The 25,654-nt window shown below is 43.9% G+C and overlaps 1 protein-coding gene and 1 long non-coding RNA gene across 7 annotated transcripts; one reads left to right on the forward strand and one right to left on the reverse strand.

The window, feature by feature from the left end:
• Positions 1-3,172: 3,172 nt before the first annotated feature.
• Positions 3,173-16,709, reverse strand: SDR42E1 (short chain dehydrogenase/reductase family 42E, member 1). 6 transcript variants are annotated; one of them, XM_054248446.2, is made up of 4 exons: positions 16,628-16,709; positions 11,616-11,708; positions 6,240-6,333; positions 3,173-5,675 (listed from the first exon to the last, which is right to left on the reverse strand). In XM_054248446.2, the coding sequence occupies exons 3-4, from the start codon at positions 6,305-6,307 to the stop codon at positions 4,565-4,567; spliced, it is 1,179 nt and encodes a 392-aa protein (XP_054104421.2). In that variant the 5' UTR covers positions 6,308-6,333; positions 11,616-11,708; positions 16,628-16,709; the 3' UTR covers positions 3,173-4,564. The 6 variants fall into 6 exon arrangements, with proteins under 6 accessions (XP_054104421.2, XP_054104420.2, XP_035137734.3 ...); XM_054248445.2 differs by having other exon boundaries at positions 11,616-11,711; XM_035281843.3 differs by lacking the exon at positions 11,616-11,708 and adding an exon at positions 11,752-11,848.
• LOC118149691 (uncharacterized) lies at positions 15,253-25,209 on the forward strand. The gene is made up of 3 exons (XR_004737294.3): positions 15,253-15,343; positions 22,372-22,533; positions 23,681-25,209. It is a non-coding gene; the product is annotated as an uncharacterized LOC118149691 (long non-coding RNA).
• The last annotated feature ends 445 nt before the right edge of the window (positions 25,210-25,654 follow it).

A 25,654-nucleotide genomic window follows, 5' to 3' on the forward strand; every position in this document is an offset into this window, starting at 1 on the left:
GATGGTCTCGATCTCTTGACCTCCTGATCCACCCACCTCAGCCTCCCAAAGTGCTGGGATTATAGGCGTGAGCCACCGCGCCCGGCTGCTTGCCTCTTTTATACACCATGTTAGGTGGTTGAGGAAAATAAGATATTTTCTTGAACCACTAGGCCTATTCCCTAGGCTTGAGAAATACCATAGCATAGGTAATTTGGTCTCAGAATGAGCTGTTTGACCCTCCAGTAACTGTTACCACTCATGATATGGCACTTTCTGCCTCTGTCGCCAGAAAAGGCACTAAGGACTCCAACAAGTATTTCCAACGGGCCTTCCAGGCCCCTCTTCCTTTTTGCAGCTGCGAGCAGTTTGGCCATGATCTTTGGGTTCCAGTACAGGGCCCCTTGTTGCTCACACATGCTTCCTCCATTGCGACCCTCCATCAAGCATGTGAATAACCTCCCACAGACCTCAGAAGCCATGGATGAGGTAGCAGTGCTGGGTGGCTTCTGCCAGGACCTCGGGGAGCATCCCCAAGTGCACAGGTGTGAGCATAATTTTATTGCATTAGGCAGGGTTGAGTGATTCAATCTAAGGTTGAGGCAAGGCGAGGGCAGCTGGGAACCCTAGAACTAATGGAATTTCTTAACTGCCACATTTTCTGACCACAGGAGGGAAGGGGAGCTCCTTCTCAGGGAACAGACTAAGTCCTTTAAAGTGGTGAGTTTTTAGCTGACATGTGGAGGGAGCACAAATCACTTGGCCCACATTCCCTCCCTGTTCCCTGACCATCTTATGGCATTACTACTCCACGAGATCATATAGGCAATAACTTCACTTACTTACTAGACCTCATCTAGCACTGACTTAGTTAACACAATTCTAGTGTAGGCTGGCTATCTTCCCCTGTCTCCAAAAGATTAGAAACAGTGAATTATCTGTGTGCTAGAAGAGACTGTTCATCCACAGCAGAAGGGAAAATAGCATTCATTGGACAAATACGCATTGAACTGCACTGTGCTGGCATTAGGAGTATAGCAGTAAGAAAGACAAAGTTCTCACCCTAGTGGAGCTAACAGGCATTAAACAAATAATTGTACAAGTGTTTATGGTTATGAGCAATGCTATGAAAGAAAGACAGGAAGCTACGAGAGCTTGGGGCAGGCAGACCAAACCTAAATTGCTGGGATCACGGAAGGCTTCTAGAAGACTTAAAAAGAGGCATGAAATAAACATTATTCAGGCCAAAAGGAAGAGCAGGGAGCCTGAGAAGCTTGGAGCCCAGGAACCTACGAAAGTCGGTGTAATTGGGGCAGAGAAGGCAGAATAATGTGAGATGATAGCAGAGAGACAGGCAAGGGGCCAGTGCAGACAAGTGTTGGTCATGTTAAAGATTCTCAATGTAAGTAAAGTTTTCAGGAGAGAAGCAACAAAAGATATGCACCTTTATAGACTTCCTCTGCTAGGCATGTGGAGAACGGACTGAAGGAAGGCAGGTGTGGATGTGGGTGGAAGAGCAAATGGGCTGCTATTGGAATCTATGGGAGAGAAGATACACCTATACCTTGGGCAGTTTTAAGGCATGATTATAAGTAAATATCAACTGGCTTAAACGTGAGTTAAGAGTGTCAAGTTTAGGAGAGGCAGGGGTCAAGAATGATCCCAGATCTCTGGGATGGGAAATTCAGTGGGTCGTGAAAATATTTACTAAGGAAAGGAGCCCTGTAAAAATTTGGGGTGGGAGGACTATGAATTCCCCTTTGGCTACATTGGCTGACAAGTGCATGGAAGACATCCACGAGGAGTTGCAGAAGTACTTATATATGAGTCTGGAGCCCATGAGTGGTCTGAACTGTAAAGCTAGTAGTATCTATTTGGGTTAGAGACAGAAATGGAGGCCATGGGCTTAGATGAGCTCACCAAGGGAGAAAGTATGGTATTAGAACTGGGCCGACGACTGAGCACTGAGAAAATCTGCCATTTCAAGATGGAATGGGAGATAGTTATAGAACTGGGGAGATATGGAAGCAGGAATGTGGTAGCCAGGTTCCATGTTGGCCTCCAGTGACACCACCTCCTGGTATCCATGTCCTTGTGTAGTCTCCTTCCAAACTGAATGAGGCTAACCTGCATGAAAACATGAGACTGTGGAAATGAAAGTGCAAGCCTGAGGCTGTGAGTATAAAATCTTTTTAAGATCTCAGAAAGGCCTGATGTGGCACCCCAGAGAGCTCTTCAGATAATAAGGCTTCTAACAAGCACATTGTTCCTTGGGAGTCTGAGCAGAGGCTCAAGGTGGACTCACTGAACTCCTGCACTATGCTAGGCATTAGGAGTATAGCGGTAAGAAACACAAACAGCACTAAGGACTCCAACAAGTATTTCCAACGGGCCTTCCAGACCCCTCTTCCTTTTTGCAGCTAGGAGCAGTTTGGCCATGATCTTTGGGTTCCAGTACAGGGCCCCTTGTTGCTCACACATGCTTCCTCCATTGTGACCCTCCATCAAGCATATGAATAACCTCCCACAGTTCTCAGAAGCCATGGATGAGGTAGCAGTGCTGGGTGGCTTCTGCCAGGACTTCTGGGAGATTTGTGGGTGTGGCTTTAGTGCAAACTTATCTCAGAGATTTGTGGGTGTGATTTTAGTGTGTGAACTTCAGTAAGACTCAGGTGACAAATTCAAAATAATTTTCATGGTAACTATTGCTAGAATGGAAAGGGATATAGTGCAAAATGTTAACACAGCTGTTGGACCCCTAAAATCCTTCCGGCAGGAAGCAGGCAGAGAAAGCTATGTGGCTGGAAATGTCAGCTACCTTTCATGGAAAGGGAAGGATAATTCATGTGGGGTCAAGAGCTCAGCCTCCAAGATTGCCTATGACCGTCTCCATCTTCTGGTAGTCACACTTTTGTGTATTTTCACCCCCCCCCCCCAGTGAATAGGATTGACCTCCATAACCAATATGCTGTGGAATGACACTGTGACATTTGAGGCCAAGTCATAAAGGAAAATGCAGCTTTCACCCTGCTGTCTTGGATGACCTGCTCTGGGAGAATTGCTTGCCATATCAGGATACAGATCTAGAGCGATACGCTGCAGGTGCTCATATGCGTTAACCTCAGGCTAATGCAAAAGCTTCTTTATGACCGAAAAGACTCCCAACATTTTCCTAAAAACAATCACCATCAACTCATATCGATGTTGCAATTTATATTAAACCACATCTTGCTTTATGCTCCCAGTGAACCCTATGAGGTGGGTGGGTCTATAGAAAGGGCAAATCCAGTCGGTCCCAGCTCCCAAGTGAGGAGGCTGAGTTCAAAGGGGCTTCTGTTCCTTGGTAAGGCCACACATGATATTCACGGTGTAGGTCTCCTGACATCAAGTTCAGAGCTTTTCTGAAAACATCCAGGCAGCATTCAACAGGGATTGCACATTCTATTTGTATTTTACAGACACTCTCTAGCAGAACTTTCCACGGCAATGTGTGTCCCCCTTGTAATGCTTCCTTACTATCCTTCCTGTAGCTGGAGCCCTGGAGGGAGATGGACTCTGTCTTTCCACTTGGGTCTCTATGCAACAGTGTAACTGGAATGTCTGTAACAGTTCGGGGTGGCCAGACAGTGCTGCCATTGTTCAATACTTTCCTCACTGGAAGCTGTCTTCAGTGAGCCAAACTTCTTCCCAGTAAGAAAACCCATCTATGAGTTTAGAGTTATGCTTCATTTTTAAATTGAAAATGGCATCAGCATGATTGCCTCCTTTAATCATCAGATTTTCAGCTGCTTCCTTTTGGCCTTCGCAGAGGCCAAAACTTTACAAATAGAGTATGTCCAAAAATACTTGTTGCAGGCTCTGAGGGCACACCTAAAGACATTCCAGAAAGTCCAGCAGCAACAGCCCTCTAAAGAGAACATCACAATTCTGATAAAAGGAATGGCTTTGTGTGTTGAGGAGCACTTTGTATGCTTTGTCTAATTAATCCTCAAAAGAATCCCATGAGGTAGGATAAAGGCCCAAACAGGAAACATTACCATGTGTTCACAAAGGCATAATGCCCTGATATCACCAAGGGCAAGTGGTAACACCTAAAACTTACACTGTGAATAGCGGATGCTCCCCAGCAACAGCCACCATCCCCTTGGAGGACTGCTCTGCTAGGGATCTGGGCCAATTTGGTGTTTTTCACACACTTGGAAGCAGTGTGCCATTCCCACATCACTCAGAGGTTTAGGTAGATGCAGAGTGCATAAAATGGAAATAAGCACATCTTGCTCTGAGAAATTCAAGACAAACTCTTCTAACCCAACTTCTATGGCTCCCAACTGACCTCTCTTGTACCCATCTAAAACAGAAGGACATAAGAAATCAAATTTCAAACTAATCTTTCCTTCTTTTTTTTCATTCCCATCTGGATTAGTGCAAGGAAGTAAGCCATAAAGATTCAATCCAAGAACCTGTTCTTAAGTGGCAATTTGAAGAGCCAATGTTTGGCACCAGATATCACTGTACACATTTTAAAACCCATGTTTCTTGAGAACCACCTCAGCCAATTGTGATCAGCTTATGTCTGACCCCTCCTTCAAAGCAACAGAATCACAGAAAGCAGCCAAGTGAGAGTTGCTATAATCAGGAGGAAGACCAACAGCCCATCCCAAACAAAACAGTCCGAGTCACGACTTCCAGAACTTCTGCCATGACCATGGGCTTTAAACCACTCCACGACTTCCTGGAGGTCAAATGGCTGAGCCTTATAACCTAGCTCTTTCTTGGCTTTCTCTAAGCTAAAATAATGTGTCACACCAGTTTTGTAAACTTCAGTGCGAGTGAGGAAGGGCTGGAAGTTGTAGAGTCGACCCAGAATGAAGTGGACCATCTCTGTTAGAAAAGCAAAGCAGTAGACCAAGGTCAATGGCAGGCGGGTAGATGGGAACGTGTAGCCCAGGCCCTCAACCAGAGGCCGGAAGAACTCAAAGTTGTTCACGGGTCTGCCATCTGAGATGAAGTAGGACTGTCCAGAGGCAATATGGCCCTTGTCAGCTCTCAGGGCTTCCAAGGCCAGAATGTGAGCCTGCACCAAGTTATCCACGTGGACAAACTCAACCAGACTCCCAGGGTCCCCGTAGACAAACTTGAACAGACCCTTCTCGATGTAGCTGACTATTCTGGGAAGGTGTCTTTGTTCTCCAGGCCCATAGATGCCAGCTGGCCTCAGAGCACAGGTTCTTAAGACATCACCACCTCCGTTCAGGGGTGTACCATTTGCCTCCAGCACCTTCTTCTCTGCAATAGATTTGGTCCGAGAGTAGTGATCAGGGTGGAGGTGAAGAGGCAGGTAGGGCAGAGATTCATCCCCATTTCTGATAACTTGACCTCCGAAGATGACATTGAAAGTGCTGGTGTAAACTAACCTGGGCACCATTCTCCTTTGGCAAGCCTGGAGGATGTTATCTGTGCCCCCGATGTTGACTTCTTCGATTGGGTTTCGACTGAGTTGCTCCCACCCTGACATACCATAAGAGGCAATATGGAACACACAAGTGACATCTGCATCCTGGAAGGCTTTCTCTACATCAGACACATGGCGGATGTCTCCTTGTATAAACTTGATTCCTTCTGGAACGGTTTGAGCAGGGCTGTTGATGTCAAACAGAATCACATGGACTCCCTTTTGGTTCAGAGCACAGCCCAGGCTGGAATGAGAAACAGTAAACGTTGAAACAAGTCACTCTTAGGCTGTGCCTGGGAGAAGGGTATAAAGCAATTTACAAATCAAGGAGGGGCTGATCCAAGTCTTCTTGGCTCATCCTGAGTCCCTCACTGTGTGTGTTCCTTGGTCCAAGGCTCACTTCTTCAAATTTTCAAAAATGAAAATCCTCTCATTTACTTAAATTACAAAGAGAGAGGCTTTATCTTCAAAGAACAGTGGCATCTTTCCCCTCTCGGTTCTAGGGCCCACTATCTATTCTCTGGAATATTTGTGAATAACATAACTGTGAAAGACTAGCTATGATTTAAAATTGGTTTTGGTGATGTCAGTAGTCACCTCTCCCAATTGAATGGCTTCATAAAGAATTTTTATTGAAGTGAAATATACCTCTACTTCTCAACTGCAGCATCTGAGCAGTGGGCTACCCAGTTCATTTCTGGTTTGCCATTATACAAATAAGGAAAAGTCTACTCTGATGTCAGAGTTGAAAGCTTCTGGAAACTACCAGTAAAATAATTCCATGAGTATATTTTATAGACACACTTACCGAAAACCAAAATAGCCACCTCCTCCTGTAATGAGGACAGTTTCCTTTGGAGATCTTTTGGGGTCCATATGTGGCAGTCAAAAGATAACTGGACCTATAAGAAAGAAAGACGCGTGCATCACTGTTACTGATGAAAATGCAAATGTGAATCTCCCTAATTTTGAGCTAACAAAAACAAAAAGTCAGTATACTGTAGAAGGATGAAAAGGTCAGGCCTGGGTCTAGTCACAGCTGTGTCACGTTAGCTACCTTCCCTTCAGTTCCTAGGCTTCAGATTTCTCCCTGTGTAACATGGGGACAGGAATATTTGCTCTGCCCACCCGAAAAGGTTAATGTGAAGGTTAAATAAGAGAATGTACTTGGAAGTGCTTTGAGAACCACAAAAAAAGATTCAAATGTAAGGCATTATTGTTAATTTTTGAAAATGATTAGAGCCTTTTTGAAAATACTTGATTCAAATTTGGTAAGAAGAGGCATTTCCCCCTATGCATCAGAAAATTAGAACTCTAAAGGAAGCTCCCAGCATCTTTCCTTTAAAATAGCACACTGAAGCATGGTTTAATACTGTTTTATTAATCCTGTACTTAAAAAAAATATGGGGAAAATCTCCTTTATGTAGCAAACCATGCCCCACCTCCCCGACTACAAATCTTGCAAGTGCTTAAAGTACAAGTGCTCAGTGCCTTTGGGGTCCCACTTTCTCTCTCTCTTCTTCTGTGGCTCTCCCTGCATTCCTTTCAAGGCTCCCAGACCCCCTTGTCTCAAAAACAAAACAAAATAAGCAATAGGTAAGCCACTCAACTCCCTCCATGTAAGGGGGAAAGAAATGGAACAGGAGGCACACAGATCCTCAAAGGCACTGGACACACACACACACACACACACACACACACGTGCGCGCATCAGTGGAGATGCTCAGAGCTGTGGTTAGGCATGAAGACTGCAAGTAACCAAGAGCCCTACCATTTGTCTCTCTCAGCCGGGTACCCATGACTGCAGCCACCGCACCATGTAAGGGGACTTCAACATGGAACAGCATGGAGATGGGTGGAAGCGGGGGCAGCAGAGGTTGGGCCATGCAGGATGAAGAGCTTGCATGGCAGAGAGGCTGTGAGTGTGAAGTCAGTGTACACACACAGGCAAGAAAAAACATGGGGGACAGGAATACACAGTGAAGATGTTTTGCCTCCGCCCTTAAATGGTTATGTGATTTTGGCCAAGACACTTAACGTCTCTAGATTTCACTTTTCCATCTGGTTGTGTTGTGTTATGTTACAGGAATGCTAAGGTTTCTAAAAAAGGCAGCCTGGTACAGTGGAAATAATGACAAACGCATACCTAGTGCTTACTACTAGGGCCAGGCAGTATGCTAAGTGCTTTATGTATATGTTAGCCATTTCATCCTTTTAATAATCTTACCAGGAAAGTACTATTGGTATCCTGGTTTTCACCTGAGAAAAATAAACCACAGAGACAGTAAGTAACTTGCCCAAGCTTACCTGGATTCACACCCAATGGCAGTTTGGCTCCAGGAGTCTGCACTCTTAACCACTAAAACACAGTTTTAAATGGAAAGAGAATGGACTTTGGAGTCCACTTACCAGTTGTGTGATTTTGGACTGTGTGTTTACCACGTGTTAAACTCTCTGAACCTGTTGCTTCATCTAAAAAGTGGAGCTGATAATAAGCTTGCATAAAATGTCCAACAAAACACCATATGGGCACTCCACAAATATCATTCCTCAGGCTGCCTTTTTCCACACTCTAGAGTTTAGGGATTCAACTATTTTATCACATTTCCACATATCATAATTAGATCTCTCGAAAGCACAAGGTTACAAAGAGTTTTGTAAGGTATGAATACCTGTGTGAGTTTATCAGACTGCCAAGGAAGCGAATCAGATCACTCATGCAGAATAAGCCAATGTGACAAGTGAAGACAAGGTTCAGCAAGTGACTGTCTCAGTGGCTTGAGGGTGTGGAGAAGAAGGAGAAATATCAGGGAAACTGAGCAAAAATGGTGCAGAGGACAGCTGATGAGTTCCCAAGGTTCCGGTAAGCAACTGCCATGGTTATGCTTTCAAGAAAATTCAGGAAGAATGAACATGCCAGCACTCCCTCAATGTACCTAACAGCGACCTTGTGATTCTATTGTTTTCTGAGTGCAGAACACTCCCATTTAGATTTAGAGTACTCACAACACCAAATGCCATCACTTCTATTATTTAGTGTAATCACAACATTTTATGACGAACCCTGTTTCCCAACACAGTAGACATCAGATACTGATATTTCAATACAGAGTTCCCACGTTCACCTCCATGACCTGGTCACAGCCTCCCACTCTTCTGCTACTGAAACTCTATACTCCAACCAGACAGATTTTCCTTTCTTTGCTTGAAGATGTGGAGCTCATTAGTGCCTCCTGTTCACTTCAGTGTGACGCATGATGCTGAGGTCTTTTTAGACTGCATGTTTCTCAATATTTAGGTCTGCTCACATGTCCTCAGAGAGGCTTCTGTGATCACCCCAGCTAACAGAGCTGCCTGTCCCCAGATTGTTGCTTTGTCTTCTTCATGGTACATTTCACTATTTATCTACAACTATTTTTTTTTTATTGACCTCTTTCCCATAGAATGTTAAGTTCTATGAGAACTGAGGTCTTCTGCCTTCTGGGGTGTCCCTACTACAATCCAGAACATAGTAGATGCTCAATAAACATTTGAATCTACAGATTATTCAGAGTACCCGAAAATATATCCAATTAAGCAAAAGTCTGATGGGCAGAAATTGCCCAGGGCCCTGCAGTGTCTAAGAGTCGCTGTTCTGCATGATATTGTGCTGTAATTTTAACAACAGCAGATCTCCTAAAAAGTGCTGGGTTATGGAATGGAAGATGCAAACCCAAATGAGATAGAGGCCCTGCATTCCAGAGCTTACACATGAGAAAGAGGCTTCTGCAGATACAACAGGAAAAGGCAAGAGGGTGAAAATAAGATGACTGTTTTAATGTTGGTATAAACAAAGTGCTGGGGGAACACCAAGGTGAGGGGGCAGAGGCTGGTTCTAACAGGGCAAATCAGGAAGAGTTCATGGCAGAGTGAGCTTTAGAGCTACAGGGACCATGGGAAGATCTAGGTAGGCCGAGAGGAGGGTTATCACAGGTGAGGATGCACCTCGAATAAATGGAACAGAGGCAGGAAAGGCTGTGCTGGGCAGCTAACTCGGTGAGTCCTCCATGGCTGGTATGCAAACTCACGTGGAGCTGGTGCTTGAGGGTGAAAAGATAGCCCGGGGTGAGCCTGGAGACAGGCTTCTGTTCCCTTCCAAGGAGTTTGAATCCCATTCTTTTATTTCTTTATTTATTTCTGAGACAAGGTCTCACTCTGGTACCCACGCGGGAGTGCAGAGGTGTGACCATGGCTCATTGCAGCCTGGATTTCCCGGCCTCAAGAGATCCTCCTACCTCAGCATCCTGAGTAGCTGGGACTACAGGCATGCACCATCACGCATGGCTAACTGAATTCCACTCCACAGACAACAACAGCCTCTGTAGGATTAGAGCAAGGAACTTGTGAAAGAGGAGGCTTCCCCTGGAGGAGGAAATGGGCCAGGGTCTAGGGAAGAGAGATGAGGCCCTAGACTAGAGAGTTACCAGTGAGGACAGAAGGCCAGTGTGCTCAGGTGAAATGAGGGTGAGGGCAGGTGAACAACTGCAGGAGGCGGCAGTGCGCGGCACCCAGATGAAGTTCTGAGGAGGGCGATGCCATTAACCAAAACGCCAGGCTTTGGAAATGTTCTTGTCTGGTTGAAAGTTTTGATAAACAGGATGCCAGGTAACAATTTATGATATTCTTATTATTTCTGTAAGAATTCCACCATAAGGAATCCTGGAAATGTACAGGCCTTCAAAAGCCCAATTAAAAAATTCCAATGAAACACCTCCTATCTCTAATTAGTGTCTGGTTTTAAAATGATGCATTCCAGTCCAGTCACAAGATCACAGGTCAATCATGGTTCAAGTGCACATTCATCAAGTGAGGAACACACAGCTTCGGATTATTAATGCTTCGGAAATCTGCCAGGCCTACTGATGCTACCCCAGTACTTTCCAACCAGCTTCAGAATAATCTGAGGCAAAAACCTGTACGACTGACCTGATCAGGAGGCTCAGGAGAGAAACGTAAGGACAACTCAATAATTTAACATGATAAACAGCAAGGAAAAATCTTATCCACCAGGCCAGTAAAACCTTCACAGGATGGCAGCCATCCGCTGCACTGCTGGGGAGCCGCCTCCTCCCTTCCTGATCCCCAAGATGGATAAGCACGGAAAAAATCTCAGCAAACACATTTTGCAGAAACCACCACCCCCACACCCAAAATTCTCAAGAATGCTAAGCCAGTAGGGAGAAAAGAAAATATACAGTTGTTCTTCAGCCAGCTGCCCGATTTTCATCTACTCTGTGGCTTCTGTTTTATTAATTAGTTTCCATCTGACTCCTCCTAGGGCTGGGCACTCAGACCTGCTTTTACAAAGGCAACTGCTTGAAGGCTCTTCCAAAACCTGGCTTTGTTCAGTAATTGCTCTCCCCTGGTTGGGACGGCCACATCTGACCTAAGCAGTCATTTTGATGGATACAGGTTAAAGTTAAGCACATGATCAAGGAAAAAAAAAAAAGCTTAATTACAAACAGGAAAAAAAATGTAAATTAAAAAAAAAATTCATCTAACCTCTAGAGAATACTAAGGTAAAGTAAGGGTAATAAAATTGACATCTCAAGGTAAGTTATGTGAAGAAACTAATAAAAGATGACTGGGAGTGCTTGACATTTTAAAAGACCTAATTAAATGCTAAGGATCAGAAATAAGAACCTTAGATTATGCACACAGTTCCTTCATCCCTATGAATTCAAGTTGATTGTGTTACTAACCCTCTGGTATTATAATGCAATATAGAAATGGGGTGTCATTAGCATTTCGCCAACAGAAAGTATGGCACAGAGAGAATTAAGACTGTCCCCATAAAAATAAAAAATTGTGATATTTACTTTAAGAGAAATAAAAATATCTCCAAGTAGTATAACCCTGAGATTAGGTGTTTTAAATCACTGTATAAGTGCTGACCAGAGGTAAAAGGTAACTGAATTCTTATTATACTGAGATCTGGCAAATATATTGATGCTAGAGGCTCTTGAAATGGTGCTGTTCAAATTTCATACATGATCTGAAAATTATCTACTTGTGTTTAATATAAGGCAGTCAGAACAATAAAGGTAAATATGTAGAGCTGATAAGGAGAAGCCTGATACAGTTGAAAGAGAGGTGGTATATGAAATCCGTAAGAGGGTGGGGGTAGGGGTGCAGTGGCTCACACCTGTAATTCCAGCATTTTGGAAGGCCAAGGTGGGCAGATCACTTGAGGTTGGGAGTTCGAGATCAGCCTGGCCAAAATGGTGAAACCCCGTCTCTACTGAAAACACAAAAAATTAGCAGGATGTCATGGCACACACCTGTAATCTCAGCTACTACGAAGGTGAGGCAGGAGAACTGCTTGAACCTGGGAGATGGAGGTTGCAGTGAGTGGAGACTGTGCCACTACCTTTCAGCCTGGAAGACAGAGTGACATTCCTCTTTAAAACAAAAACAAAAACAAAAACAAAACCTCCAAAAGGCCAAACACACTTGGGAAGAAAACTACTTAAGGGCGTAGAGTAAAAACCAGTACACTTATAATAGATATGGGTATTTATACAGAGTTTTGAATACAACTAGGTATCAGGACAGCTGTCTGTAATTCAGCATCATCACCTGAGCTGTTTCAAATCTTGTTCAGCTACCTACACTTCTACCTAGATGTTTGTTGCACAAGAGCCTTGCAATTCCTCACAATGCTCATGACAAAATAAATGAAATAATTGTATAATTGCTATTTACCATCTGTTTCCCAAGGTACTGTATAAATGTCATGTGAACACAGACTGGCAATAACTCTAGGGACAAGGAATATCTAGCAGATTGTACACCCAGTACATCTAAATGGGGTGAACATTTTGCAAGCTCTTCGAATGCCTCTTTCTGTCCTATCTGCAAGGAGTACTACACTTGCACTTTCTTCTTCACTAGGTCAGCAAACTGCCACTTCTACAAATTGAAGTAATATCAACTCCCACTTATTAAGCACTTACTCTGTGCCAGGCATTGTGTAATACTCTGTCCATGGATTATTTCACTTGATGCTCAAAATAGCCCTCTGAGGTGAGTACTCATTTGTTGATCCAAGTTTACAGATGAGAATACGGAGGCTCAGAGACAAAAAAGTGCCTAACTCCAAGTCCTATAGCTAGCAAATGGTAGAGCAGGGATCTGTACCAATAACCCAGGTGCATCTGACTGTACAGCTCATCTTAACTGCAGTAGCACTTGTGGCTGTGCAGAGCCCCTGGTGTGAAGCGCTGGGTACTGACCTGAGTCCTGCGAGGGCTTTCACTGTTAACACATTCTGCAACCTCACTGGGGCCCCTGCAATTCCTAGTGAAAACAAATGGAGGTGCCCCATATTCTGCCATGTGGCAGAGGTAGCAGTGATGAATGGTTAAGACTCCCAGGTTGGAAATCTGGGCATTAGACTTGGCTCTTCCAATTCTCTGTGTGACCCTGGGCAATTCACTGAATCTCTCTTATCATGTTTCCTCCTCCCTAAAATAAAAACAGCAACAACCCTGGCTATGCTTATTATTTATTATGGTTTAGGCAGTGATATGGTCTGGTTATGTCTCCACCCAAGTCTCCTTTTGAATTGTAGCTCCTGGGCTGGGCTCGGTGGCTCAAGCCTGTAATCCTAGCACTTTGGGAGTCCGAGGCAGGTGGATCACCTGAGGTCAGCAGTTCAAGACCAGCCTAGCCATCACGGTGGAAACCCCATCTTAAAAAAAAAGAAAAAGAATTGTAGCTCCCATGAGTCCCACATGTCCTTGGAGGGACCTGGTGGGAGGTAACTGAATCATGGGGGTGGGTCTTTCCCATGCTGTTCTCATGATAGTCTCACAAGATCTGATGGTTTTATAAAGGAATGTTCCCCTACACAAACTTTGTTGCCTGCTGCCATGTAAGCTGTGACTTTGCTCCTCCTTTGCCTTCTGCCATGATTATGAGGCCTCCCCAGTCATGTGGAACTGTGAGTCCACTAAACCTCTTTCCTTTATAAATTACCCAGTCTTGGGTATGTCTTTATTAGCAGCATGACAATGGACTAATACAGTAAATTGGTACTGGGTACCGGGGTACTGGGTACTGGGTAACGGGGTGCTACTGTAAAGATACCTGAAAATGTGGAAGTGATTTTGGAACTGGGTAACAGGCAAAGGTTGGAACAGTTTGGAGGGTTCAGAAAACGATAGGAAGATGTGGGAAAGTCTGGAACTTCCTAGAGACTTGTTGAATGGCTTTGACCAAAATGCTGATAGTGGTATGGACAATAAAGCCCAGGCTGAGGCGGTCTCAGATGGAGATGAGGAACTTGTTGGGAACTGGAGTAAAAGTGACTCTTGCTACGTTTTAGCAAAGAAACTGGTGGCATTTTGCCCTTGCCCTAGAGATCCATGTAACTTTCAACTTCAGAGAGATGATTTAGGGTATCTGGGGTAAGAAATTTCTAAGCTGCTAAGTATTCAAGAGGAAGCAAAGCAAAAAAGTTTGGAAAATTTGCAGCCTAATGATGAAACAGAAAAGAAAAACCAATTTTCTGGGGAAAAACTTATGCTGGCTGCAGAAATTTGCATAAGTAAAGAGGAGCCAAATGCTAATTACCAAGACAATGGGGAAAATGTCTCCAGGACTTGTCAGAGACCTTCACGGCCGCCCCTCCCATCACAGGCCCAGACGCCTAGGAGGCAAAAATGGTTTCCTGGTCCCTAGGGTCCAGAGCCCCCCTGCTCTGTGCACCCTAGGGACTTGGTGCTCTGTGTCCTGGCTGCTTCAGCTGTGGCTACAACAGACCAAGCTACAGCTCAGGCTGTGGCTTCAGAGGGTGCAAGCCCCAAGCCTTGGCAACTTCCATGTGGTGCTGAGCCTGTGGGTGCACTGAAGTCAAGAATTGAGGTTTGGGAACCTCTACCTAGATATGAAGGATGTATGGAAACTCCTGGATGTCTAAGCAGAAGTTTGCTGCAAGGGTGGGGCCTTCATGGAGAACCACTGCTAGGGCAGTGCGGAAGGCAAATGTGGGGTTGGAGTCATGCCAAAAGAGTCCCCACTGGGACACTGCCTAGTGGAGCTATGAGAAGAGAACTACCATCCTCCAGACCCCAGAATGGGAGATCCACCAGCAGCTTGCATTGTGCTCCTAGAAAAGCATCAGACACTCAACACCAGCCTGTGAAAGCAGCCAGAAGTGGGGCTGTACCCTGCAAAATCACAGGGATGGGACTGCCCAAGACTATGAGAACCTACCTCTTGCATCAATGTGACCTGAATGTGAGACAGGGAGTCAAAGATCATTTTGGAGCTTCAAGATTTGACTGCCCCGCTGGATTTTAGACTTGGATGGAGCCTGTAGCCCCTTTGTTGTGGACAATTTCTCCCATTTGGAATGGGTATATTTACCCAATACCTGTACCCCCACTCTAGGAAGTAACTAACTTGCTTTTGATTTTATAGGGTCATAGGTGCAAGGGACTTGCCTTGTCTCAGATGAGACTTTGGACTGTGGACTTTTGAGTTAATTCTGAAATGACTTAAGACTTTGGGAGACTGTTGGGAAGGTATGATTGGTTTTGAAATGGGAGGACATGAGATTTGGGAGGGGCCAGGGGCAGAATGATACAGTTTGGCTGTGTCTCCACCCAAATCTCACCTTGAATTGTAGCTCTCATAAGTCCCACGTGTCCTGGGAGGGGCCCGATCAGACGTAACTGAATCATGGGGTTGGATTTTTTCCCCACGCTGTTCTCATGATAATGAGTAAGTCTCACAAGATCTGATGGTTTATAAAGCGGAGTTCCCCTACACAAGCTCTCGTCTGCCACCACATAAGATGTAAGATGTAACTTCGCTCCTCCTTTGCCTTCCGCCATAATTATGGGGCTTCCCCAGCCATATGGAACTGTAAGTCCTTTAAACCTTTTTACTTCATAAATTACCCAGTCTCGGGTATGTCTTTATTAGCAGCATGAGAACGGATTAATACAGGCAGTTTAAAGGTTTAGCATTTAAGCCTCAGGACAATCTTCTGAGATAGTTACTACTATTATCATCAGCTTTCAGAAATGAGGAAAATAAATCAAAGTTTAAGAACTTTACCCACAAATTATGCAGGTCATAAGTGGCTGAGCAGGATCCAGGGCTTGAACCCGGGTCTGTATGACTCTTAACCACCATATGTAATGCTGCACACTAAGGATGGGACAACGCAGGTTCACTTACGTCATTCTCTTACCACTGTGAAAGGAAAATAAATCTTGGCACCCCAAGATCTAAAGCGAAAAGTCAAGCTGAGAACTGCTTAGGGCAAACCTGCCTACCGGTCTTTTCAACCCTGCCTGCCATTCTATTCACATATCTCTGCTCAACGAAATAAATGCATATCTGATTGCTTCCTTTGGAGAGGCTAATCAAACTCAAAAGAATGCAACCATTTGTCTCTTATCCATCTATGACCTGGAAGCTCCCTCCCCGCTTCAGGTTGTCCTGCCTTTCCAGACTGAAAAAAATGTTCACCTTATGTCAGCTGATGTCTCACGTCTCCCTAAAATGTATAAAACCAAACTGTGCTCTGACCACCTTGGGCACATGTCAGTAGGACCACGTGAGGCTGTGTCACGGGCACATGTCCTCAACCCTGGCAAAGTAAACTTTCTAAATAAACCTGTCTCAGATTTTCAGAGTTCACTCCACCTTCATAATTTCTATCACATCTAGTTCATCTGGTACTATGACTAGTCTATTAGGTTTTGTTTAAACGTGCTTACCTTTTCCCAACAACTACATGCAGTTTAAATGGGACCCTCTCATTGCCACTTTAAGCGGGAAACCTGAACCACGTCATAAAGAGGAGGTAGTCGTTTCCACAAAGTGTGCAGAAAACAAAAAACAGGAATCAAGTATAGACAGACACCTGCAGAAAGCTCTGAGCTTGAGGCCTCATGTCCGCCCCCCCCCAAAAAAGAGGAGAGCCAGGGTTTGGCGCCTTGGCAACATTCTAGAAAGCCAAGTTGCGCCCGGCCCGCTTGGATCAGGGATGCTCCTTCCCGCCACCCTGCTCAGTCCTCACCACCGTCCCCCATCCCTGAGACCGCCACCAGCCGCGATCCAGTCCGAGACCTGAGGCCCAGGGACCTCGTGGAAGGGCAGCGACTCCCCTAACCCCAGGCCCAGTCAAGGCCCACTCACAGCGGTAGGAAGAAAGGCGGGACAAGCCGACTACCGGAGACAGGGCGGCCCAGGCCTCCCCAGCTGCCCACCGCCCCCGCTCGGGCGCCGGAGCCGTCGGACCGGCCTCTTGGAGACACTTCCGGGCCTCTCTAGGAATCCTGGAGGTCTCCGCGTCTCTATGATGCGCAGGTGTCTCCTTTACCTTCACCTGCGCTGGGGCAGCAGGAGATTGGCGCCACGAATTCCCCCACGTCCCCTGTCTGTGTGTTTCGCCATGGTGGGACCTCTTTTAGGGCCACGTCAACTGCTCTGCCCACCTCCAATGTCTGCTTTTAGACTTTTACTTCTATCTTTATCCTCAAGGCCAAGCACAATGCCTGATACACAAGCACTCAGCTCAGCATTGCTTGGGTGGATGGATGATGGATAAAGCTCTATAAGGTGACAAAATATTCACTCTCCATGTATCTCTTTAAGTCTCTATGAACTCTGAGTTTCCACATCTATGTGTACTTATATTTTTTCCTGTGTCCTTGATTTTCCTTATTTCCCTTTGTTCTGGTCACCGAGCAGGCAGTGATGCCAAGACTAATCTTTGTTGCTGAAGGAACCAAGGAACACAAAAAGGAAAGCTGGCATCCTTACTCAAAGGTCTCCCTTTGAGGTCCATCTTTTGTCCCATCATGAGTGTGGTTCTGTGGACAGTTGCAGACTGTACACGTGTATGGACATGTGTCATAGAATGGAGCCCTGGCTGGGGAGGATTTCATTTTAGTGTCTTAGAGGATGGAGGTTTTGACTTCATATGCTGCTCTTGCTGATAGAACTGGTACCACGCGCAGACTCAGAGAGGCTCATATCAGTTGCATGATTTACTGCTCAGGATTCACGAAGCACACACAGTCAGGAGGACAAACTCAAGTCCTAGGATATAAAAATTAATGAAGGCCAGTGAAAAAAGCAACAAGACTGGCCTCTCTCATAGGACCCTCTGGCTTTGCTGCCTGTCTTGTTCTCAGCTGTTACCCAGGCTTAAGTTAGAGGAGACTTACTGCACTAAGCAGTCTTAAGGAACAGCTTTGAAGTGACTGCTTAGGATACACAAAAATGAAGAGAAGAGAGGAAGAGTATTCCGGGGGCTGAAAGACCAGCTACATGCTCTTGAGACCAGCAGCCAAGGAAGAAAAGACCCACTGAGGATGCAGTAAAGAAGACAGAGTTCCTTCAAGGGATTGCAGGATCCTCTGAGGGATACCTAGATTTATAGGGTGTTGATAAACTGGTGAATTTAAATGTTAATATTCTTGTGCCACCAAGGACTGTTTTAAAATATAAGCATGCATGTTTTTTTTTTTTAAGTTTTTATTGGATTTTAGGTTTTGGGGTACATGAGCAGAGCATGCAAGACAGTTGCGTAGGAACACACATGGCAGTGAAGCATGCATGTTTTAAAGGAAAATTACAAACTTTAGAATTGCTTCCTTTGCTTCCATTATAATTCAGTGAATTGATTTTATAAAGGTCTGACCAAGAAATCTAAGATAGAAATGACTGGAGAAAGAAAGTGACTTCAATGTGAGTTTGCATGTCAGTGCTTGTTCAGTATTGTCTTCCCCCAATAATATATCTAGGCAGTGGGTGCATCTCAGAAAGATCAATTTGCTGTCACAGTTCCTTACAGGGGTACAGTATTTTATTTCTCACTCTGATCACAACCCAATTCAGGCTGCAGGGAAGGGGAAGAGTGCTGTGCTCCACGTAACCACTTAGGGACCGAGGCTTCCCCCATTTATTATGCCACAGTGTTTAGCGCTTGGCTGCCAAGGTCACTACAGAAGGGAAAGTAAGAGCTTGGCTTTCCCCAACACTTTCACTGAAAGTCCCCTGCATCCTCTTGAAATTCTTCAACCTCTTCATGGCATTTAGCTTATCTGAAATTATCTTGCATATTACTATAAGAAAAGTTCCCTGAGTACAGAGACCTGCTTGATTGACTGGTGTATCTGCACTGCCTATTACAGTGTCTGGCATAGAGACAGAATTCTTTTTATTGGCGAAGGAATGAGCAAGTGAATAGATGTCACGTTTCTGGTTGTCCCTGTTCAAAGTCCCAGGCTTGCAGACGAGACCTTCTTCTGGCCCAGCTCGGATCAGAAATAGCCTCTACCATTGTCAGCTCTGGCAAAAGGGCACAAGAACTGCTATAAAGTGTGATCGTTTCCAAATGATGGAAATTATTGTGACTTTGGCAGGCATACTAGAACCTTTCTATCCGAAAGTACGGATCAGTAGCATCAACTTCACCTGGGAGCTTATTAGAAATGTTGGATCTTGGGTCCCAATCTAGGCTTAATAAATACAAATCTGCATTTTAGCAAAATCCCTAGGTAATTCCCATGTATAGTCAAGGCCGATAAGCACTGACCTAAAAGTGCTATGACTTAGTATTAGTAGCACTACAACTCTCTGAGGCAGGTAAGAGAGTCTTTGTAATAGTTCCACACTGCTCCTGGAAAGCAGGTGAGTTTAAGTTACTTGGTCAAGGTCACAGAACTAGGAAATGACAGAGCTGGGGTTAAAAGTCAAGGCTTCTGACTCTGAAATCCTCCACATTCCATCTCTTTCACTATGCAGCTCTATTTCCTAGGTAAATCTATTTTCTTTCACTAATGAAAAAATAAAAATAAAAAGGGGAATAAACAGAAAAAAGATTGAGCTATATTTAAATGGTGGTTAATGGTTTCAATAATTGATTTGAGAAAAGAAAATAAGCATTTATCACATGCAGTACATTTCAGAAAATGATTTTTCCTGTCTCATATTAAGTAACTCTCCAAGTAACATAATGTTTATTTTTCATTTATTCAGCAATTAAGCAACTTAATATTCTTTTAGAAGCATTTATAGCACTTATTAAGAATTATCAAGCATACTATTTGGGTCAATGGTTTTTCTTTTTTTCCCATTAAAAACTTTTGAAATAACTCATTATTATTACTCATGCCTCTTTCAGTACTGATTAAGCATTTAAATGGTGCTGGTTAAACCTACATGTTATTGTGAGTGTCCTGGCCAAGGGTTCTGTGTTCAGTGATCAAGCATTTGAGGCTCTCCTAGAAGGACACAAAGGACCCCTTGGGATAGTAAAGCTTATGTTTGCCACTGTGATGTCTCCGTGTTTTCAGGAATTGAGGATTCTGGATACCAACTAGGTTCATCATGTCTCTTTGGGTTCCAAATCATAGAAATCCATCCCAATACAGATGAAAAGTAGGGAGGCTTGGCTCCTGTAACTGGAAGCTCAAAAGGTGCATCTAGCTGTTGAGGCTCAGACATTATCAGAGTTCTGTCTCCTTATCTCTTGGCTGTGGATAGAGAGAGATTATTATAGAACATGTGAGATGTGGTTTTCCCCAAAGAAGGGACTTTTGGCACACACAGAAGAACATCACACCATGCCAATTAACAAAATCAGTTTGTGTTTTGAGGAAGATTGCCAGTTGCTGCTCAAAATGTCTTTCCCTTCTTCCTTAATAATAGTGTTTCACTTGCACATGATCATCCAGAATAAAAGCTCCACTTACCAGCTCCCCTTACAGCTAGATGTGCCCATGAGGCTAAGTTTTTGCCAATATAAAGTGAATGGAAGTGATGTGTGCAATTTATGCATCACATGCTTAAAAAATTCATTTCCCTCTTTTTCCCCCTCCTACAGACTGACACTGAGCTTTGACTCAGCTTTGGCTCTGTAGGTGAAGCCAGTACCCCTAGGAGATATTGGAGCAACAAGATAGAAGAACCTTGGGTCTTTCAATGATCTTCTGGAGTAGAAAAATGGTTTTCCCATTACATATTAAAGAACTCTCCAAGTAACATAATGTTTAGTTTCCATTTATTTGGCAATTAAGCAGCTTAATAGCCTTTTAGATGCATTTATTAAGAATTACCAAGCATACTATTTGGGTCAATGGTTTTTCTGTTTTTCTGGAAAAAAAGAAGGAAGCCATTACCTATACTGCTATTTATGATACTATATATTTTTAATAAAATATTTTATTGAGATCATTGTAGATTTATATGCCATTGTAAGAAATAATAGAGCGCTCCTGCATGCTGCTTGCTCAGCTCCCCCCAATAATAACATTTGGCAAAACTATAGTATAATATCACAACCAAGATATTAACATTGATACAGTCAATAGATCTTATTGATTTCCTGTTTTACTTGAACTCACTTGTATGTGTGTTTAGTTCTTTACAATTTTATTACATGTGTTGGTTTCTGTATTAAGCCACTATGTTTTGAGGGTTTTTAAATAGCATTTTAGGCTTTATCCTAATACAATATAGTAGAACAACGTGTGCCAGAAAAGAATGATGTATTCAAAGGCAGAAGACTCAGAAAATGTATTCTTCTCACTGGTCTACAAAGAATAACTTTATTAAATGATAGCATGTATTGGGCACATGCTGTATATCAAGCATCATGTTAAGTGCTGGGACAATGCAGTAAGAGTTAAGACAGCCCTAGCAAAGACAACTGCAGTGGTTATGTGTATCATCAACTCTATCACCTACACCCTGTTGCTGTGCAGCAACCTGAATAAAAAAGATATTTATTCCATAATGACTGGATCCTTCAAAGACATCTGCTCCCAACCTGCTTCTTTTGAACCCTCTCAGAAAATGATGCCCAAACCTGTTAATACTTCCTTCTTGTATCTAAGACCTCCGCTTAGGAGGGAGTGGCGTGTCTCAGAATAGTCTCTGCAAAGAGAGATAGCCGCCATGTCTTAGTTTCCGTTTTCCCAGAAACAGACCTTGAGATGATGATTCAAGTACAAGTAGTTTGTTGTGGAGGTGATCCCAGAAACTGCCAGTAGGAGAATGGAGACCTGAGACAGGGAAGAGAAGGATGCCACTTATCACTGAGAAGAACCGAGCTCATTCCTGCTGGGGGCTTAATTCCTCCATAAACTTAATCCTTCTGGAGAAACTCCGAAATGCAGTAAACACCTTTCTCTGTGTTATTCTACCTGTTGGCTGAGGTCGTTCAGTATTTATTCACTAACACTCATTTGGTAATTGGTTGAAAGCATGCGTCAGGTGTATTTCTTCCCCATCACTTCCAGTTTCTCCATAACAAGGCAACATAAAACCATGCAGGTTCTAACATTTGGAAGTCCAGCAGGCATGTACGGATGAGGTAAGTGTAGGGGAAAGGCAGTGGGGCACCCGTGGAATCTTCTACCCACCAGAATCCTAAATTGCTGGGCCATGCCAGGGCATTCTGCATTGAGCTGCTATTCAGGGTTGTGATGGTTAATGCAAAGTATCGATCCTGGGTATGTCTGTGAGGGTCTTGCCAAAGAAGAATAACATTTAAGTCAGTGGGCTGGGAAAGGCAGACCCACCCTTAATCTGGTGGACACATTCTCATTAGCTGCCAGTGAATATAAGCAGGCAGAAAAATGTGAAAAGCTGAAACTGGCCTAGGCTCCCAGCCTACATCTTTCTCCTGTGCTGGATGTTTCCTGCCCTCAAACGTCGGACTCCATGTTCTTCAGTTTTGAGACTCAAACTGTCTCTCCTTGATCCTCAAGCTTGCAGACAGCCTATGGTGGGACCTTGTGATCACGTAAGTTAATACTTAATAAACTCCCCTTTATATATGTATATAGCTATGCTGTTAGTTCTGTCCTTCTAGGGAGCCCTGACTAATACAAGTGTCTCTCCCATCCCTATGGTTTCTCTGGACACAGCTCCTGACATGCCAATTGAGAAAGAGACATGTGACGTGAATCCTAAATGATAAGCAGAAGTTTGTCCAAAGAGAAGAGAAACAAGGGAAATTTTGGTGTGAAAAATAAGGAGGCCAAGACGTAGAGCCAAGGCTGTGTGGCCTGTGTTTGAAGAATGAAAAGGTGCCGGCTGTGTCTGTGTTGGGAGGAAAACATAAATACTACTTTGTATATGATTCCGAGTAATTAATCTGAAGGGAAAGGCCTTGCTCATGCGTGCAGATGGTCCACTGGACCTTCCTCCAGAGGAAGGAGGAGGCTTGAGCCAGATGCCCATATTCCACCTTTCCCTGGCATACTGTCTGTCTTAGTTCAGGCTACAAGAACAAATTACCATAGACTGCAACACTAAACATAAATAAGGAACATTTACTTCTCACAGTTCTGGAGGATAGAGTTCGAGATCAGGGTGCCAGCATGGTAATGTTCTGAGTAGGGCTCTCTGTCATCTTCTTTCTGTGTTCTCATATGGCAGAAAGAAAGCAAGGCAGCTTTCTGGCATTTTCTGCCAAAGACACTGTTATTAGTCCATTTTCACAAGGCTAGAAAGAACTACCCCAGGCTGGGTAATTTATAAAAAAATGTCTAATTGACTCACAATTCCACATGTGTGGGGAGGCTTCAGGAAACTTACAATCATGGCAGAAGGGAAAGCAGTCACACTTACGTGGTGGCAGGAGAGAGATAATGTGCAAGAGCAGTGAAAACTGCCTCATAAAACCCTCAGATCTCACGTGAATTCATTCACTATCACAAAAACAGCATGGAGGAAACCACCCTTTTGATCAAATCACCTCTCAGCAGGTATCTCCCTCAGCACCTGGGGATTATCATTCAAGATGAGATTCGGGTAGGAATACAAAGCTTAACTGTATCAGACACAAATCCCATTGAAATGGACTGGACCCTTCTGACTTATTCACCTCCCAAAGGCCCCACTTCCTAATACCATCACCTTGAGGGGAAGGATTTCAACATAGGAATTTGGGTTGACACAAACGTTCAGACCATAGCATCCTGTTTTTCAGAATAAACCTCTTGACTGCCTCTAGAGCTCTTTTAAAGCATGAGCATCTGACAATGCTGTCCTGACAGACAGTGAAGGGCCTCCTTTTATCCCTCAAAATAATTTCTCCAGGGAGCCATGTGCTCAAGGGAGGTGGTTTTCAAGCAGGATGGTTGTGACCAGCTAAGAGTCATAACTAATGTCTTACTTATAGGATAGTAATTCTCTTGAAGTAATGAATGACTTGCCTTTTCTAATCTTCAGATTTAGGAGGAAGCAAAGCAAGGAGACTAGAAACATGGACTTTAGAGGCAGAGTGATGGAGATTTGGATCCTGGATCTGCACGTTGGCGTCCTGAGCTGATGAAATGAGATGGTGCCTGTATTCCCCACAGACACTCACTGGGCAGTGTTAGCTGCTCTTGTTAGAGCTCACATTCAAGAGCACATGCACAGAACCTGCACAGGAATGTTCACAGCAACATTATTCATAATGGTGGCCAAAGTGGAAACAGCCCAAATATCTATCAACTGTTGAATGGATAAATAAAATGTGATATACCCATGCAACAGAATATGATTCAGTCAGAAAGAGCAATGAAACCCTGATGCATGCTACAACATAGATGAACCATGAAAAACATTCCACTCATGTTTTCCTTAGCCAGCTGCAGAGGCAAGTCACAGAAGACCACATATTGTATGATTTTACTTGTAGGCAATGTCTAGAATAAGCAAACCCACAGAGACAGAAAACTGATTGGTGGTTGCTGAAAACTAGGGGGTTTGGGGTGAAATGGGGAGTGACTGCTAATGAGCTACTTTTTAAGGTGAAATGTAATGATGGTTGCACAAGTCTGAATAGTAAAAAGCCCTGATTTGTACACCTTTTTTTTTTTTTTTTGAGATGGAGTTTTGCTCTGTCACCCCGGTTGGAGTGCAGTGGTTTGATCTCAGCTCACTGCAAGCTCTGCCTCCCAGGCTCAAGCCATTCTCCTGCCTCAGCCTCCCAAGTAGCTGGGATTACAGCCACCTACCACCACACCTGGCTATTTTTTGTATTTTTAGTAGAGCAAGGTTTCACCACGTTGGCCAGGCTGGTCTTGATCTCCTGACCTCTTGATCGTGGTCTTGATCTGCTCAACTCTGCCTCCCAAAGCGCTGGGATTACAGGCGTGAGGCCCAGGCACCTGGCCCAATTTGTAGACTTTAAATTGGCAAATTGCGTGACATGTGAATTAGGTATTGAGAAGGCTATCATAAAAAAGATCACACCTACAATAATGTCAATCTCATTGTAATTTCAGTGCTGTTTGAATGGGAGAGGACAGAACGGCCTGTCCCCTTGGACATGTCCATGGATGTGTGTCATAGGTGGTGACATCAATGTGACTAAAAGTTGAGGAGCCACCGCCTTAGAAAAATAAGCATCAGTCTCTTGATTCACTATCTCCATATGACAGCTTTGCCCCTGGGACCCTCCTCTCACCTTCTTTTCTCTTAGGGCAAGGCACAAAAGGTACAAACCAGGAGGGAAAATGAGGTTTGAATAATAAGTGGTTTTCAATTAGCTGCAGTGAAAATTGAGAGTCGACTTGTATTAATTTTCACGATCAAATTACTTCATTTTCTCTCTCCCCTGACTGCTAGGGTAATTTTATGCCAGAATTATTTTAGTCATTCTAATTATGCATGCATCAATATTTAGTGGGTGTTTACCTAACCCACAGCACACCCAAATGTTTTTGCTCCCCCAGAGACCACAGCAGTGCAATAAAATATTAATAGGTGGTGCACAGTATGGAGACGACGTTTCCTTTATTTCTTCGTCCTCGTTTGTAAAGAATGTTCAGGTGGTGTTTCTTGGAAAGCAACGTGTGTGCTGTTTAGATGCATCTACAAAACTAACAGCAGTACTGTGGATGCTATGGGTTCATTAAAGGGTACTGCATGCAATTCCAGCGCAGATGTCTCATTAGGGATTCAGTCACGTAAGACAAATCAAAATTTACCATTTGTTTAGAATGTTCTTTTTGCAAAAAGCCTTTCCTGTCTGTCTTGTGTTTGCATTTTTCTGTCACTGACAGTATTTCTTCTCCTCTTTTCCTTTTTATTTATTTTATTTTTGAGATGGAGTCTCACTCTGTCCCCAAGGCTGGAGTGCAGAGGCATGATCTCAGCTGACTGCAGCCTCCACCCCTGAGGTTCAAGCAATTCTCCTTCCTCAGCATCCTGAGT

Source organism: Callithrix jacchus, chromosome 20 (genome assembly GCF_049354715.1).
Source record: "Callithrix jacchus isolate 240 chromosome 20, calJac240_pri, whole genome shotgun sequence".
Classification (NCBI taxonomy): domain Eukaryota; kingdom Metazoa; phylum Chordata; class Mammalia; order Primates; family Cebidae; genus Callithrix; species Callithrix jacchus.